The 18,209-nt window shown below is 39.4% G+C and overlaps 1 protein-coding gene across 4 annotated transcripts in view; it reads left to right on the top strand.

The window, feature by feature from the left end:
- The window catches only part of mtor (mechanistic target of rapamycin kinase), a 301,563-nt gene that overhangs the window by 181,496 nt on the left and 101,858 nt on the right, over positions 1–18,209 (top strand). For all 4 annotated transcript variants that reach the window (XM_067413178.1, XM_067413177.1, XM_067413180.1 and 1 more), the window contains exons 31-32: positions 12,273–12,373; positions 17,808–17,923. In XM_067413178.1, the coding sequence (XP_067269279.1) occupies positions 12,273–12,373; positions 17,808–17,923 (217 nt within the window). The remainder of the gene's footprint in view (positions 1–12,272; positions 12,374–17,807; positions 17,924–18,209) is intronic.

Here is an 18,209-nt window from a genome sequence, read left to right as displayed (position 1 = left end):
CTGGCACCTGCTCACAGTGCCAAAACCACCGGTAAGTGGTTTTCTGACCATGGTATTACTTTGCTCAATTGGCCTGCCAACTCTCCTGACCTGAACCCCATAGAAAATCTGTGGGATATTGTGAGGAGAAAATTGAGAGACGCAAGGCACAACACTCTGGATGAGCTTAAGGCCGCTATCGAAGCATCCTGGGCCTCCATAACACCTCAGCAGTGCCACAGGCTGATTGCATCCATGCCACGCCACATTGAAGCAGTCATTTCTGCAAAAGGATTCCCGACCAAGTATTGAGTGCATAACTGAACATAATTATTTGATGGTTGACTTTTTTTGTATTAAAAACACTTTTCTTTTATTGGTCGGATGAAATATGCTAACTTTTTTAGATAGGAATTTTTCATGAGCTGTATGCCAAAATCATCAGTATTAAAACAATAAAAGACCTGAAATATTTCAGTTGGTGTGCAATGAATCTAAAATATATGAAAGTTTAAATTTTATCATTACATTATGGAAAATAATGAACTTTATCACAATATGCTATTTTTTTAGAAGGACCTGTATTGTTCTCTTTGAGCCGGACAACTTTCTAATTTGCAGTCATTAGCTCCGACCAACAGGAAGTCAAATATTTAGGCCTGTGGTGTGAGGACCCTATTGTAATTGCTCAGTCCATCATTCTTCTTCTCCCAAATGAATTACATTTTTGAGGGCCTAAACACGCATGAAAACTCATGAAACTTTGCACACACCAGAAGTGGTGAAAATTTACATCTAATAAGGGTTTCAGAATTAGGTGTGGCAAAATGGTTCGATAGCGCCACCTACAAAATTAAAATTAAGCGTCATTCGTACTACGTTTCATGTATGAGTATGAAAATTCAGTAGACGCATTCAACAGCCCAATACCTACAAAAAAGACCCTGGGCGTCAAATCTGAAAAACCAACAAGAAGTGAGATATTTTGAATTTTCTTTGGTAAATTGGTGCATTTTTGCCATTGCCAGACGTTGTACTTTAACAAACTCCTCCTAGAGATTTAATCATATCCACATCATATTTGCACAGTCTAATCTAAAGGCCTTTGTGGCATTAAATTGTGAAGAGTTTTCCCCGAAAGGTGTGTCCGTGGCGGCTTCACTGTCCAGTTCTTTACTAAGCTACTTTCTATAGTTCTACACCTCCCACTTGGTCTACTGATTCAGGAATCCAAGTAGGCCACTATAACCAAAACAGTTGAACTTCTAGATATGACATTCTCCCCATTCACATGCATATAACATTGCATACTGTCACAACATGAATAACTATCTCTTCAATGTAGATCTAATGTCCATCATCACATGTTGTCCTTGATGACATTATGACCTCCTAATCCGAAACACACCACCAGCTCCCGGGAGGATGGTAGTGGGGAGGGCCTTGATCCCTTACCGAAACACACCATGGTGGGGATCCTATACTTTACCGAAACACACCATGGTGGGGAATCCTTTATCAACCGAAACACACCATGGTGGGGAATCCTTTATCAACCGAAACACACCATGGTGGGGAAGATTTTTACTGCTCCTCCACTGGAAGCAGAACCACCAACCTCCTAACGTCCCTGTGGAGGATGGTAGAGGGATAGTTCTCCACAGCTTGGTTTCTCTTGGGCTGCCCGCTGAAATCTGGACAGCTTCGGCATGTTCTCACCCTCACATCTCGTACTACACCCTTCCCATCAGGACACACCTCCACAACTCGACCCAGTCTGAACTGGCCCCTCAGTACGTTCTGATCAGCTAACCACACCAGATCCCCCGCTGCAACGTTTCTAGCAGGCGCGTGCCATTTCTGACGGATGTAGAGGCCTGGACCCGCCAGCTGGCTCCACCGCTTCCAAAACTTGTCGACCTCGATCTGGATTGCTCTCAGACGCACAACGGGGTAAGTTGGATACTTAAACCCTCGAGAGTCCCCATTGGGTCCTGCGCGACCGAGCAGAAGAGAGTTGGGAGTGATGACTTCCACAGTCTCGTCTTGTATCTGGGCTCTAGCACCAATTGGTCTCTCATTTGACAGGTTAGCAGCCAAATACAGGAGGGTCTGGAACTCCAGCGCTGCCACCTTTTTGGTCAACACTGCTTAAGGCTCTCTTGATTACACGGACAGCTGCTTCAGCTGCCCCATTTCGGTGGGGAGAGTCTGCCGGGTGAAATGACCACATCCAGTCGGTTCCCATGGCTACCGCCTTTTTCTGGACCTGATCCTTGTCAATGTTACTTAGGAACTCATAAAGCTCCTGTAATACTGGCCTGGCGCCCACAAAGTTGGTCCCTTGATCTGACCAGAGCTTCCTTGGGTGACCCCTGAGAGCTGTGAAGCGCTGGTACGCATTTAGGAATCCTTCTGTCGACAGATCTTCCACAATGTCAGCATGTACTGCTCTTGAAGCCATACAACTGAACACCACACCCCAGATTTTCATCTTCGTTCTCCGCCTTATATTATCTCTAACAACATAGGGACCGAAAAGGTCCAATGTTGTAAACTCAAAGGGAGCGGCTGGTTCAGTTCGTTCGAGGGGGAGCTCACTCGTCACCTGCTTGCACATTTTTGCTTTGGCCTTTCGACAGTGCATACAAGAGTCAATGACATTTCGGGCAATCCTTGGTCCCATCACCACCCATGCCTTAGATCTCACACGGAGGACTGTGCCAGCAACACCTTCGTGGTTAGCTTCATGGGCTTCTCGTGTGAAGGGTGCTGATCCACGCACTGTAGGGAACTAGGGGCACACCGGTCTTCTCATGGGTCATGGCCTGGACTCTACCATAACATTTTAGGAGCCCTGAAGCCACATCTCTGCAGACAACGAGTCTGTTTAGCGTCGTCACAGGAAACGTAACTCCCTTTTGGGCGGCTAAGCACAGGTCATGGAATGCAGCTCTGCGTTCATTTACTATCAATACTGCCTCCCACTTTGCTGGTATAGTTGCCCTGCCTACACGGGCCAACCACTTTTTCACAGCTCTGCGGACATACCCGACTACTCCACAAAGCTTAGCGAGAGAACTGCACCTTGTAGAATCCACCATTAGCGTGGCTCCCCACAGAGTTTCCTTCTCCTTAGTCTCAGTAAATTTCATCCCATTTTCTGAGGATGCTGGAGCCCCGCTAACACCACCTGTGACTATTGGATCTTCACTACCAGGACTGTTAGGGTGTAGCAATTTCTTGGCTTGAGCTCTGGTGAGAACTGCTGAAAAGGCCTTTCTTTGGAGTCTACTCACTACCTCCCTAGCATCAGCTGCCACTTCAGAAGCAGACTTCATGGGCCAATCCTTGACTGGACTGGACAGGAACTCGGGACCTTTCTGCCACACAGAATCCTCACCCAGCAGATCAGGAGAGCACCCCCTTGTGACTAGATCAGCGACGTTGACCTCGCCTGTATCCACCACCAGTCAGTTACGGGTCCAGCCTTCTGAATCTCTCCGACCCGGTTCGCAAAGAATATCTGGAATCCGTAACTCTCTCTCTGGATGGCTCCCAGCACCGTCTGACTGTCAATGAAGTGGTACCACTTCTCCACGTCCAATCGTCCATGCTTTAATACAAAGCCCTTTAGACGCGTGGCAAAGACAGCCCCGCATATCTCAGCCTTGACTGCGTCACCTTTCTGGTTGAGAGGGGTTAACTTGGCCTTTGACTCTACTAGCCGGACGACCACACCACCTGACATCTCCCACCGCAAGTATAGTACAGCGCCATAGGACTCACAGCTCCCGTAAGAAAACGTGATTCCCCAGGGTTTACCCTTCCAGTCAGAGGGTGTGAGGCTTCTGTGGAACTTGATGCTACTCAGATGAACATACTCCTTGAACAGTTCAATTGCTTTTTCTCTGAGCTCGCCAGACAGAGGTTCATCCCAGGTGTCTTTAGTAAGCTTACCAGCTTCCTGGAAGGCTCTTCTCACAAGGATCACTCCTTTCTGTTTCACAGGTGTTACTAACCCGATCGGGTCATAGAGCCCGGCGATCTAGCTCAGTAAAACACGACGAGTGAGTGGGTTTGGTGTCTTTACTTCCACTTCTTCTTCAGTGAGATCGATCTCAGTTCTCATTTTCTTTTTCTTTCTGGAGAAGTTGATAGAGACCATCACAAAGAGTTTGTCCTCTTGCACAAGATAACCAACCCCCAAGGCTTTGTTATCTTCTTCCCTTAGTTGGTTGGGCAATGTCAGAGTCACCGGCTTAGACTCGGTCCCGTCCCACCTCCCACTTTGACCGGACCGGACCCAAGGCTTGAGGTAGAAGCAACCTCCTTTCAGGATCTTCTCCACTCCCTCTTGGATCTTGTCTAGGTAGTGTGGGTCATTGTGGGACGTGAGGAGGTCGTCGACGTAGGAGTCCTCCTCGATGACCCTTCTTTCCTCCTTCATCTCAGAGAACTGGGGCAACTTTGCGGTCTCTCGCATGGCAACCTGTGCAATACACCCAGCTGGCTTGTCCCCCATGTTCACTCTCACAACAGCATAATCCTCAATCTCATCCTCCGGTGAGTCTCTCCATAGAAACCGATGCACATGGACCTCTCGTTCCTCCAGCCATATTGAATTGAACATCTTGGTGATGTCTCCGATGGCTGCATGCTTTCCCTCACGGAATCTGAGGAGCACCGCTCTGATGCTATATTACCGATCTGCCCGCATTGAGACTCTATGATAATTTAAATTAGCTGGATAACATCACCATTTTCATCGGAGTGGCTGTACAGCTGAATAAAGTTGTGTTGCATTATTTTCCTGTTAACACTGTTGAAGCTGCTTTGTCAATAACAGGAGATGACGACATGACTTACCGTGTTTGTTGATTTTTCTTACCACTGTTGTTTGAATGGACTCGTAAATGGCGTGAGCGTGTGAGAGAAATAAGATGGCAAGCACAGATGGCACGCTGACAGGCTAGTGAAATGCTAGCATGTTGTGCGAGCGATAAAAATTTAGATTTAAGCTGTCATTGTTTGATTAATGTGACAGATAAAGTCATTTATTGTGATCATCGGAAGCTAAAAAAATGTGGGTGGGTCTCACCTAAATTTTTACTGGAGAAGATGCAATTTACATTATTTAAATAGTCTTAATTGTTTACTAAACATCTGGTAGGGCCAGACAAATTTACAAAAGTCACCAAATCATTTGTAATGGCAATGGTGTCCCCTACACTATTGCCACTGTAAAATATTTGGTGACATTTAAGATGTATGGCAGAAGGTTTTTCGACCTAAGGTTCGAATCCACCTTTTGCCGAACTCGCTCTACTCCCTTTCCATATCACATATCAGATCAGAAAGGCAGTTATTTTTAACAAAAAATATAAAAAAAAAACATTAGAAAAAAGTAAATAACGCCTCTACCATGTGTTTAATAATAAAGTGTTTATTGGTTTGTGGTAGGTGAACAGAATTATTGATGGTAAGACGATGAGTGGGTCCAATATCATTTGTCTTAAAATATCATTTGTTCACCCCAAAATTTAAAGTTTATGTTTATCTGCTTACCCCCAGGGCACCAAAGATGTAGGTGTGTTTTTCTTCTTCTTCTTCTTCTTCTTCTTCTTCTTCTTCTTCTTCTTCTTCTTCTTCTTCTTCTTCTTCTTCTTCTTCTTCTTCTTCTTCTTCTTCTTCTTCTTCTTCTTCTTCTTCTTCTTCTTCTTCTTCATCATCTTCATCTTCATCATCTTCTTCTTCTTCTTCTTCTTCTTCTTCTTCTTCTTCTTCTTCTTCTTCTTCTTCTGTAAAACACGAATTAAATGTTTTAACTCCAACTGTTGCTCGTTTAATGCATGTCAATGGGGTCTAATTCTAATTTTTGTTTTTGTTTTATTTTTTTGGTCGAACTATCCCTTTAAAACGTGGGTGGGTCTTGGCCCACCCAATTGTTCCGGCACCCATGATTTTGATGATAGAAATCCATGCATTATGGTCATTGTGAATGGTTCTAAAGCATTAACCCCTAGAGGTCGATGAACACAACGGCCTTGTTTTTTTCTTATCAGTGCCAAAGAGACAATTGAGAATAAAGAGAGAATTATATTTTAATTTAATATACAGTACAGGCCAAAAGTTTGGACACATTACTATTTGTAATGTTTTTGAAAGAAGTTTCTTCTGCTCATAAAAGCCTGCATTTATTTGATTTTGATTTTATATATTGTGATATATATATTGTGATATATTACAATTTAAAATATTTGGTTTTCAATTTATTATACTTTAAATTATCATTTATATCTGTGATGCAAAGCTGAATTGTCATGATAGTTACTCCAGTCTTCAATGTCACATGTGACATCCAGTGTATCTCATGATCCTTCAGAAATCATTCTAATATTCTGATGATTTATTATGAGTGTTGGAAACAGTTCTGTTCCCTAATATATTTGATGAATAAAAGGTTCAAAAGAACTGAATTTATTCAAAATAAAAACATATTTTCAAATAATATAAATCTCTTTTACTATCATTTTTTTTTATCAATTTAATACATCCTTGCTGAATAAAATTATTGATTTATTAAAAAAAAAGAAAAAAAAAAGACTGACTCCAAATTACTGACTAATTTAAAATGATTGAAAACCAATTATTTTAAATTGCAATAATATATCACAATATTAAATTTTGTTCTGTATTTTTGATCAAATAAATGCAGGCTTGATGAGCAGAAGAAACTTCTTTCAAAAACATTACAAATAGTAATGTGTCCAAACTTTTGGCCTGTACTATATGTTGAGTGAACACCACAAGCAATAAAGGATATGTCATAAAATGCGCAATATATCAGAAGACAGTTTGTCAGAAATCATTTTGACCACTTCATTAAGTTTTGTTTTGTAGGAAGCCTTTCTTTAAAGTGAATTTTATTTTGTATAAATTGTATCCTAATTTTAATCAGTATTTTGAATATATTTGCTTTTTATTTAATAGGAAGCAAATATAACAGACAATAGCCTTACTGCTGTCGCTATCATGCATTGCAGGCATGTCTCATAAATTAACCGAAACTTGAAATTATTGAATATCAGATTATCAGAATATCAGAGTATCAGATTACCCAGTTTACAAAATCAAATGATTCCGGATTTTTTTTTTCTCCATTGAAATGACAAGGAAAAGTCTCCCAGTCAACTTGAATTCGCCCTATACTATTTGAAATCATTATTGCATTGAATTGTTGTTTTAAATTCCAAATAATTTACTGTTGACTAAAAATACAAATGTATATGTGTTGTATTAAAAATTATTTCAAACCTATACTAGACCACACTTTTTTTTTTTTTTTTTAAATGTCCTTAGCACTCACAACATTAGTTTTTTTGTTTTAGCTAATGCCATTATTTACTATTATATTGGACATTAAACCAATATTTTATTAAAAAAAATATTTAATTTAGGTTCTTCTGGTAGTTTATACTATAAGCTGTTTTGAGGCCCCTCATATTGCTGTAATTTTATTGTAATTCCCCATTTGCATTATAGGCCGCTCCGTGCTGTAAATTAAGCTCTTGTATTAAATTTTCTGCATGCATTACTCCAGCATAATTACCCATAAGTATCCAAACTTCACAACTCTATAAGTATCCAGCTCTCCTCTAAACGTGTACTTCATGTGACGCCCATCCAACCTTTGCAAAGCTTCTTTTTTTTTTCTTTTTTTTTTTTTAAATTTCCATTTGACATTCCATTCCAGTGTGTAACAGACTGTTCTCGTGTAAAGGTACTGGAGCCCTTTTTCCTGTCTCACTGTTAATGTGCGTCTTTGTGTTTTAGGCCTGTCTGCACCCTGGAACCTTGTATTTTGCAAGGCCTCATAAGTAATGTTTTTTCCAGGTGGCAGGGAAAAGCACATTTGTTTTAGATCCCCCACCACATCTCATATGAAACCCATATGAGCAGTGTCTCGCAGGGCTAATCGTGGGGCCCCTTTCTTCACAACCCCCAGCAATGACACATATGGTTTGCTTGTGTCTGTGTCAGCACTGTTAGCCTTAAAGGGCCCATTTGTTTTAAAGGTACACCACTCGTAGATGTGATATGATGTCAGTGCTTTCTGCAGTTTATCACAGTCATGCTGTGGCAAGGGATTTTTTGGTGAAATGTTCCCAGCTTCACATTTGTTCATTGCATTTGGTCTTTATGAACTGTAAGATGGAGTAAGCACTTGCTTTGCCAGAAACAATCATTGAAAATCAAAATGTTTTGTGCAGTGCAAGTAAGGTTTTTAAATCCTGTTCTTTTTTCTGCACCCCTTTAACTAAATAAACACAATATTTATCAAACACAATACATGTTTATTAGTTTTTTTTAATAATAATTTTCATATTCATCATTTTTATGTACAAGGCAAGGGAGTGAGAAGAAATTTAGGCCCCTTCATTTTTTTACTTTTCACACAATATTTTTCACATTCACGTCCATATACACTCCCCCCATAATGACAAAAAATATATATATAGATTGTGCTTTTTCTTTCCTTTCCGGTGTGCAACCACCTTATGAGAAGTGCCGCACCATGCCACGTTTTTAAAGGGGTCATATAGGGGTCAAAGTACATGCACTTTTAAAAGTTTATTGTATGTAAATGTGTGTTGGCACAACAATGTGTGTTGGTGCCTGTACACAACCATCCTATAAGGATAAAAATCCATCCAGTGTGTTTTTTTTTTTTGTTTTTGTTTTTTTTTATAAATCTCCTTATATGTTTTCACCTGTCTCAATTCAAGCTGTTCGACCGTGTGACGCCACACGGTCGGACACCCCTCCCACGATTGTTGATTGACAGCAGCGTTTCAACTCGGACCCACCCTGAGTGAGCTGTTATCAGCATGGTTGATATGCTGGAGCAGAATGACTGTTCTGTTCTTGGTTGTAATAACGAACACCGCAGTTATTTTGATGTTCCTAAATCCGAACCGCTGAAGACGCAGTGACTGTGTTTTGTTTTCGAAGGGAATATTCCCCCCGATCAATGTCAATGCTTTTATGTTTGTGCAAACTGCAAAGCATTTCTCACCAGACTGCTTTATAAACGAGGGTCAGTATAAAGCAGATTTGGCTAAGAAGCTGCTCCTGAAAAAGGATCAGGACCAATTATTCGTGTTCCTGCTGAAACCTGTTTATTACATGTTATTACAAACTGTATACGCTAGTGATAAAGTTAATGTGGTAACACTACACTAAGCTTACTTTTGTAGATGGTTTATAATGGTGTCTGTTACTGTCAAAAAAAAAAAAAAAAAAAAAAACGTGTTGTAACAGTTATTTTACAAAACTGCATTTTACTATACACTGCATAGATAACGTTACGCATCACTGACAAGCCGACATTTACCAAAAAAAAGTTTTTATTGGCATTAGCGGTAGCATCAATCTGTCAATGAACTAACTTAGCATTTCGGATCTCACTACGCTAACGTTAACCTGCCACAACAGACAAAGATGGATCAAAGTGACATTACGTTAACAAACCATTCAGAAACGTCCTGTTTGAGCCTTAATTGTCGAATTTTGTTGGGGCTGTCATCTTGTCAAGGCTGTCAAGGCCTTGTCCATGTGTGTGAAAATCACCCCGAAGAGAGGGGCGGGGTGAGCAAAGTTCATTAGCATTAAAGACACATGCACTGAAATGGCTTGCTGAAAACAGCTGTTTTTTGACCTGTTAAAAAACAATACTAATGAGAATTTGGTAGCACTTTATTTTAGGGTTCAGTTATTAACTATTAACTAGTTGCTTATAAGCATGCATATTACTAAGATATTGGCTGTTTATTAGTACTTATAAAGCACATGTTAATGCATTATTCTTCATGACCTTATTCTATATCCCTTAATCCTACCCAATACCTAAACTTAAATGGTACAAAAACTACCTTACTAACTATTAATAAGCAGTAAATTAGGAGTTTATTGAGGCAAAAGTCGTAGTTAATAGTGAATGTGTTCCCCATACTAAAGTGTTATTAATTAATGTATATTACAAACTTTTAATTTTGAGACTAAAGAATATTAATATTAAAGGAAGTGTATGTAAGATTGTGGCCAAAACTGGTACTGCAGGTGTATCCCCTCTCCCCCTCCCCCCTGACTCGAGGTTGCCAGATAGGCTGCAGGAACATTTGTAGCTGCAGCTGTGGTAAACTAGAGCAGAGCTGGCAACCCGGATGCAGAAACAATACTGAATTTGTGATTGGTCGATAGGTGGAGGGTGGTGCTTCAGGCCAAAACACAACATATTAACATCAGTTGAGGGCTGCAACAACAGCTTTTCTTTTCTTTTCTTTTCAGCTTCTTCGTTCATGTGTTTTTGTCGTGACTCGTGAACTCTAGTTGGTGTTCCAGTATAATCGGTCCGTCGAAACTCATTCATTGAAAATGGTTCCGCAGTGCAAAAATAAGTGTGGTTTAAATTATTTATTTTTTGTGTAATTAATCTTAATTAACATGTTAAAGTCCCGTAATTAATTAATCTTAATTAACGTGTTAAAGTCCCGGCCCTAGTTTAAACATGAAATTAAACCTCCAGTAGGTGGCAGCAGGTGACCATCTTAATGAGTGAGCCATTGAATCATTCAAACGATTCAAATTAAAATGCTGAATCGTTCAGTAACACACTTGTTGCTGTGAGACGCGTTGCGGTTCTGCTGTAAATGACTTTCGCTGCTGAAATAAAAACACTCAATATTGCATCTAAAATGTAGGTGAATTCAAGTGAATGTTAGTGTAAGTGATTGTTAATTAATTGCTTATGGAACTGTCATATGCACTTATATCAGCAATTCAAAAAATCCACTTGTCCCGGACAAGTGTTAATGTCGAGCCCTGATTTGTACAGAAATGGTATTATATGACCCCTTTAAAAATGTAAACACATTGTTTCCTATGAGTGTAAACATGGTTCATCACGTCCAGCTACTTTTCAAAATCCTGCCACACCAAAGAATGCCACTCACATAGTTTTACATTAAATCACATTATATTTGTCCCAAATTATTAATAATAATACATTTATAATCCAACAGAATTTGATTCTGCTGTACAGCCGTTCTGGTGAAATCATATAGTGTCAATGCGGGCAGATCGGTAATATAGTTGAAATTGAGGTGTCTCCAACTGAGGAAGCCAAAAGCCAAATTCAATGGTGGCAAGGAACCAAAACATATTGGGAGAAATCAGCCTCAGTTGGGTTGTCAGTTCTCCTCTGGCCGAACAAACAGTGTATAATTATAATTTTGGCAAAATTGCAGGTCATAAGTCATATCAGGTAAATTGATATTTGTAAGATTATTCGAAAGATTGGAGGAGTTATGCCGGAGACAGGTTTCTTGAGGATGCCGTGTCGATGCATCATTTACAGGGGAAGTTTAATTGACACGCTCTCTGCAGACCCTTCAGAGATGTGCTGGTCATAACCATCCGCAGGTCCACCATCTGATCTGGATACTGCCCGGATCCGGCTTAGAGACTGACATTAGCGTAAATGCCATTCTTCTTATGGTGTAATGAGTACATCAGGTGTTATGGGAAGTGTTCCAGGTAATCTAATTTAAAAGACTCTCATACTTTGAAAAACATTGTTGGTCAGTCTGACTAACCTCAATTCCAAGCATCATGTCTGGAGGATATCAGACCACTCATCATCGGCGCAATGCAATCTAAGTTGTGAAGCACAGTAGTGGTAGCATCATGTTATGGTTGTGTTTTTCAGGGGCAGGGACTTGGGGACTAGTCAGGCAAGAATGTTGAATGAACGCAGCAAAATACAGATATATCGTAAATGAAAATCTAATTCAAAGTGCTCAGGATCTTAGACTGGGTCAAAAGCTTAACTTCCAACAGGACAATGACTGTAAGCACACAGCAAAAAAATGCAAAGTGACTTAGGGACAAAGGTGTTGTAACACGTGCAAAAATGTTGCATCATACCAAAAATGTCTAAGAGTCTGTAATCATCGCCAGAGTAAGTACAGAGTACTTAGGGTCTGAATACCTATGCTATGTAGTTATTATCCTTTTTTTTCATAAATTTGCAGTTATCACAAATCTGTTTTTTTTTTTTTTTTTTTTAACAAGACCACGTATGAATGCACCAACTAATAAACAGAATTGTTAAGCTTTATTGTGGGACCAGACTTTACTCAAAGTCTGGTTATGTGAGACTGCTCTCCCCCCCCCCCCCCCCCCCCCCGGTGTCTGTCTTACTCGTTCTCTTTCTCTTGTTTCTCTGTCAGGGGTCAGCTGCACCAGCAGTGCTGTGAGGAGTGGACTCTGGTCAGTGAAGAGACTCAAGCAAAGATGGCCCGCATGGCAGCAGCTGCAGCATGGGGACTGGGTAAGGGGAGGAAAAAAGGGACATTTCACCTTACTCTAATTAAAAAAACAACAACAACAAAAAACATTTTGTTTTGTATTGTACCAAAATGAATACAAAAAGTGTGTTTGTTTGAGACTACCTGGCGACTTCAACTTCAACACGCAGTTTTGTCCAATTTATTACTAATTTTGGTAAAACACTGCTAGCAAGCCCTTCTCCAAAACGGTGTGTAAGAAAATACTGATAAATGTGAGAATCACGATATTATGTTTGCCGATACTTTATATATTCTCAAAAACACTATCGATATTTATATATTGTACATCCAAGATTCATGGCTTTGTGTTCGAATTTAACCACAGACTGTATACAACCCATCCGCTAGATGGCAGTGTTATCTCGGAACGTAACGTAAAGCGGAGCCAGAGAGGCGCAAGGTTAATGTTTGTACATTAGCAAACCTCACATGAAGATAGAATTATTCCGCTCCTGCGGTTTACAGAGCTGAAGTGTGGAATCATTTTGGCTTTAGCTACAAAGAAGCCACTAAGGAAATCGACGAGAGTCATTTTGTTTGCAAAATAGGCTAAGTTAAAATCCAGTAGCCTACTCAGGAAACATAAATCTGAGAGCTCGCTTAACATCCCGATTTCATCTGCGCTGCTGAGAAGCGTTTCTATAGAATATAGCACTTTTGCCTCTCAGTTACAGAATAAACAAACCAAAACTGACAGCGGTGGCAGCAGAACAAAAGCATCTGATCATAGTGATGTGGATATGGATGCACCAGCTCTTCAGTTCAGTAGCCTACTTGAATGAATGAATGAGGCATTTATATAGTGCTTTCATATGTACTACTGTACACCCAAAGTGCTTTACACTCATGCCAGGGGTCTCTCCTCAAACCACCAGTGTGCAGCATCCACATTGATGATGCGACGGCTGCCACAGTACAACGGCACCAGTGCGCGCGCCACACACCAGTAATAGGTGGAGAGGAGAGAGGGTGATTGAATCAGTTCAGTGGATGGGGATTATTAGGAGGCCATGATTGTTAAGGGCCAATCGAGTGAATTTGGCCAGGACACCGGGGTTACACCCTTATTCTTTTACGAGAAGTGCCATGGGATTTTTAATGACCACACAGAGTCAGAGCCTCGGTTTAACATCTCATGCGAAGGACGGTGCTCTTTAACAGTACCCCATCACTATACTGGTGTGCTAGGACCCACACAGACCACATGGTGAGCACCCCCTGCTGGCCTCACTAACACCTCTACCAACAGCAACCTAGTTTTTCCCAGTTTCCCATCCAGGTACTTACCAGGCTCAGCCCTGCTTTGCTTCAGTGGGAAACCAGTCTTGGGCTACAGGGTGATATGGCTGCTGGCATACTTGAAATGGCACTTTATACAATAGACTGTGTTAAAGAAAACAGCTTTACAGTATTAAATATAAAACAAACAGTCATTCAGTCATCAACTTTATTTATATAGTGCTTTTACAATGATGATTGTTTCAAGCAGCTTCACAGTGTTAAATATGCCCTAGAATGATTTGAAACTATGTTAAATTGTTCTCTGATATCTACATAGAGGGTATGTGGCTTATTTAAGGGCAAAAATTGTCCAGATACAGTTTTACAGGTCCATTTACAACCCTATAAATTGTCCCTAGGATGTAATGCTCTGTTTTTGCCTTATTTGGAAGGGTCATGAATAAATTTGTTGAGCTCTGCTCTGATTGGCTTATTTCAGCAGCTCACAGCTCACAAGCAATTCAGCTGTTAAGCTCGTGAGTCCTGACCGCCCTGACACAACACAGACCGACTAAATTATACTTTAAGCAAAACATCTAAAATGGAGATTGATAAAATGCAGCTTACTTGTTTATTGGTGTTTTCAGAACATCCACGTGCAAAAAAAGAGCTCACGTTCGTGCGGTTGCCAGATTTCAGTAATTAAATCCTCCAAACAGAGCTTTTCTGTGAAAAAAAAACCCCTGTATGCATCCAGTGTTTTACCTAAACATGTCCAATCTGGCAATTGTGTGTAGATGATCTGAAAACACCAATAAACAACTAGGCTGCATTTTATCTCCATTTGAGATTTTCTGCTTAAAGTGTCATTCAGTCGGTCTGTGTTCTGTCAGGACGGTCAGGACTCACAAGCCGCTTCGCTGAACTGCTGTGAGCTGCTGAAATAAGCCAATCAGAGCAGAGCTCAACATTAATATTCATGACTCTTCCAAATAAGGCAAAAACAGAGCATTACATTCTAGGGACAATTTATCGGGTTGTAAATGAACCTGTAAAACTGTATCTGGACAATATTTGCCCTTAAATAAGCCACATACCCTGTATGTAGATATCAGAGAACAATTTAACATATTGTTTCAAATCATTCTAGGGCACTTTTAAAAATATACTGTTATTGTTTCACAAACAGTAGATTTAAGACTTTTTCAGGCGAGAATGTACTTGTTTAAATATTAAATCTGTGTTTTATTTATAAAGAGAGCGCCTATTTGACAATTTTATATGGCATTTTCGGAGTTGAGAGCCAGGCGAATAGTGTGTGTTCAGCGCTTGTTAATCTGCCGAGAGCAGCCTTTCCTCGGCCAGTTTTTCTGTGTAGATCTAACGGCTGATCCTTAGTACCCGAGCAGCATTCTTGATAAACGGCTAGGCTCTTATAAAATACAGATTTTACTGACACAGCACATTAAAAACAACATTTAGTGATTTACTCCCATCAAGCCAGTCATGACGAAAATAGGCTGCACACTAATGATATCTACGGTAATCTGCAGGGAAAAGACAGCATTTGAGGTGTTTTTCATTCAGCGAGTCTTCACTTTCAGTAATACCTTTCAGTGATATAACACCAAATAACACCATTTATTTTCTTCTTAAGGAAAAAAATATGTTCTTAAGAAAATATTTGAGAACTTCTTAAGAATTTTTCAAGAATTGCACTTAAAGAACATTCTTACGAACTTCTTAGAATTTTTTCTCAAGAACTTTTTTTCTCAAGAACATTTTCATGAATCCGGCCCCAGGTCAGGGTACTGGCGAGGTCATGGCAGAAGTTGATTTTGATGCTTGTTCTGCATCGTTGTCCTGCTAGAAGATCCAATCACGGCCCATTATACGATTTCTAGCAGAAGCTTGTCAGGTTTCGTTTTTTTGTCTGTTGGTATTTGCTAGAATCAATGATAACAAGTATAGAAACATAGAATCCAGTCCCTTATGAAGTTCCAGTTATTTCTGACAACTGATTCCCAAACAGATTTTTTTAGGCTTTCTGACCCAAAGGCTCAACTAATCTATGCAATTCTCTATCTGTGATCCTTGGAGAGTCATTTGCCACTTTCATCCGCATCCTGCATTAAGACAATATAGAAACACGCCTACTTCCCAGGGAGTTTCGTAACATCTTTAGTTAATTGGAAATTATTAATTATTGCTTTGATGGTGGAAAGGGGAATTTTCAATGCTTTAGCTATTTTCTCACAGCCAGTTTCTATTTTGTGAAGCTCAACAATCTTTTGCTGCACATCAGAACTGTTCTTTGGTTTTATTCATTGTGATAGATGATTAAACAGAAAAGATGCTTTTATGTTATTACAAAAATATTATACAAACATATAATGTTAATTTTTTCATATTTCATCTTATATTACAACGTGTTTTAATTTTTTTTAAGTTTTATAACTGTAATGAACTAAACTAAATATTTATTTAAATTAAAAGCTAATATTTTAAGTCTTTATATATGCTTACCCTGCTAAAAAAAAGCTGCATAAACCAGACAAAGTTGAAAAGTTCAGACAAATAATAAAAACCTACATTTCACAACCCATATTTCAAGGAGGTTTGAAATACTTAAATTAACAGCAGCCACACAAAATAATTCAATCAATAAGTCAAGTAGATTTAAATTTTCATGTACTTTCTAAGAAGATTTTTTTTAATGAAGCAACACGATTCTAATGTGACCTGAGAACACACAATGCACCATTCAAATGCAATCATTGTTTATAATTCAATTAGTCAACCAGTTTAAAATAATTATAAATTGTAATTTACTGTAGATTCATCATACTCATTCTCTCCTTGAAATCATTTGGATATAATATAGAGTCTTCTGCTTTTTAGGGGTGATGAATTGAGAAATCAACTCTCCCTTGAGCCTTTGATATATAAAAGATCATGGTAATATAAGAATAGTTTGTAAGTTTTGGAGCTGAAAACGTCCTTGTCAGTAAAAGAAATGTTTTTATAGACACCTGGCCCAGAAAATTATGCTCTCAAATCAATGACGTCGTAGAAGGGGTAAACGCCGCCTCTACAGATAAATGTGTTCGCCTGCTTCTGTAGCCCCACCCACCGACTCGTGCAGCTAAATGAGCAATACAAATTCTGAAGATAGCAAGATAATTGTAAACAAGACACAGGTCGATGCTGGATTTGCAGATATATTGAGATTAAAACACAATGCTATGCCTTCTATATTGGATACGTCAGGAATGGTTCAGGAGTAAAACATGTTTTTATATGTGCTAGTATTGCATTGTTACAGATCATATTGCTTATGTGTAGGGATCTAATAGAACAAACCTTAGAACGCTGTCACAGGCTGAAGAATCCTTAATTTGTTGGTTCATTGTGATTCGGGATCAGATCGGACACGTAATGTTATGGGGCAGGGCTCGCAAAGCCCAACGTCCCAGGGCTATGTGTTTTCCCGATGGGCTACCAAAACGTAAGCACATAGACAGGCCGGTGAATCTTAAATAGTTAAAAAAGATTCATTTCTTGATCTTTTGTTTACTCTCTTGACTTGATATAAAAAGAACGCGTACATGCACGTTTATTTGTGCGGTTCACGCTTATATCCACCGATCGGGCGGGCCAAGTAATAATAATAAAAAAAAAAATGAGGGTGGATGAGAGAGAAATCATTTTGTTTGTTTGATAAATACGTTTTAAGAGCCCCGTCAGAGAATTATTATGGTTGCCGCTTTCAAAACAATCCCTCCCTTGAACCGACAAGAGAGTTGAAGCTCATTAAATATCCAAATCCTTATCCAATCCTAGCCGTGGTGCGTTTACTTCTTAGTTTCCAGCACACCCATCAAAACCCAGCGTTCCTGAGAGAGCATCAAAACCATTGTAGAAAATAGCCTTTTACATATTAGTTATAATGTTTTTGAATGTAAAAACCATGTGAACGTCATACGTTGACCTCAGACAACAGTATAAAAAATGTAAAAGCCAGTTCATGACACCTTTAAAATGTACCATCAAATGATTCCACATCGCTGTGAAACTTTATCTTAAAATATGAGTCTCAGATATTGCAAACAGACATTTGTTTTTTAATATTAATTTGTTTTGTAAATGATGTAATAGTTATATATAATATAATTTGCTTTGTGTGTTTGTCAGGCCACTGGGACAGTATGGAAGAGTATACCTGTATGATCCCACGAGACACCCATGATGGAGCCTTTTACAGGGCAGTGCTTGCTCTACATCAGGATCTCTTCTCATTAGCCCAACAGGTACTTCATAATGAACAACTAATGAGAATCATTAAATGAGTTTTGATTTAAACTACCACTAACCTTATTTTTCATCATCTAAAATGTCCAACTTACTTTACATGGAAGAAACAACCAGAAGGAAGTTGTTTAAGGAAAAAATTGTTCAGTCAAAATGATGAGCACAAAAGTTGGCGTGGTGCATTGTGTTAGTTATGTAATATTGGTCAAAGGCTACCCTCAGTCTGCACATAAAATTACTTGGCTGATGTTTAGACCCTGTGGTGATTCGATGTTCCTTTTTCCA

Source organism: Pseudorasbora parva, chromosome 13 (genome assembly GCF_024679245.1).
Source record: "Pseudorasbora parva isolate DD20220531a chromosome 13, ASM2467924v1, whole genome shotgun sequence".
Lineage (NCBI taxonomy): Eukaryota > Metazoa > Chordata > Actinopteri > Cypriniformes > Gobionidae > Pseudorasbora > Pseudorasbora parva.
Note: the sequence above shows the minus strand (reverse complement) of the source record. Positions and strands in the feature narration are given on the sequence as shown.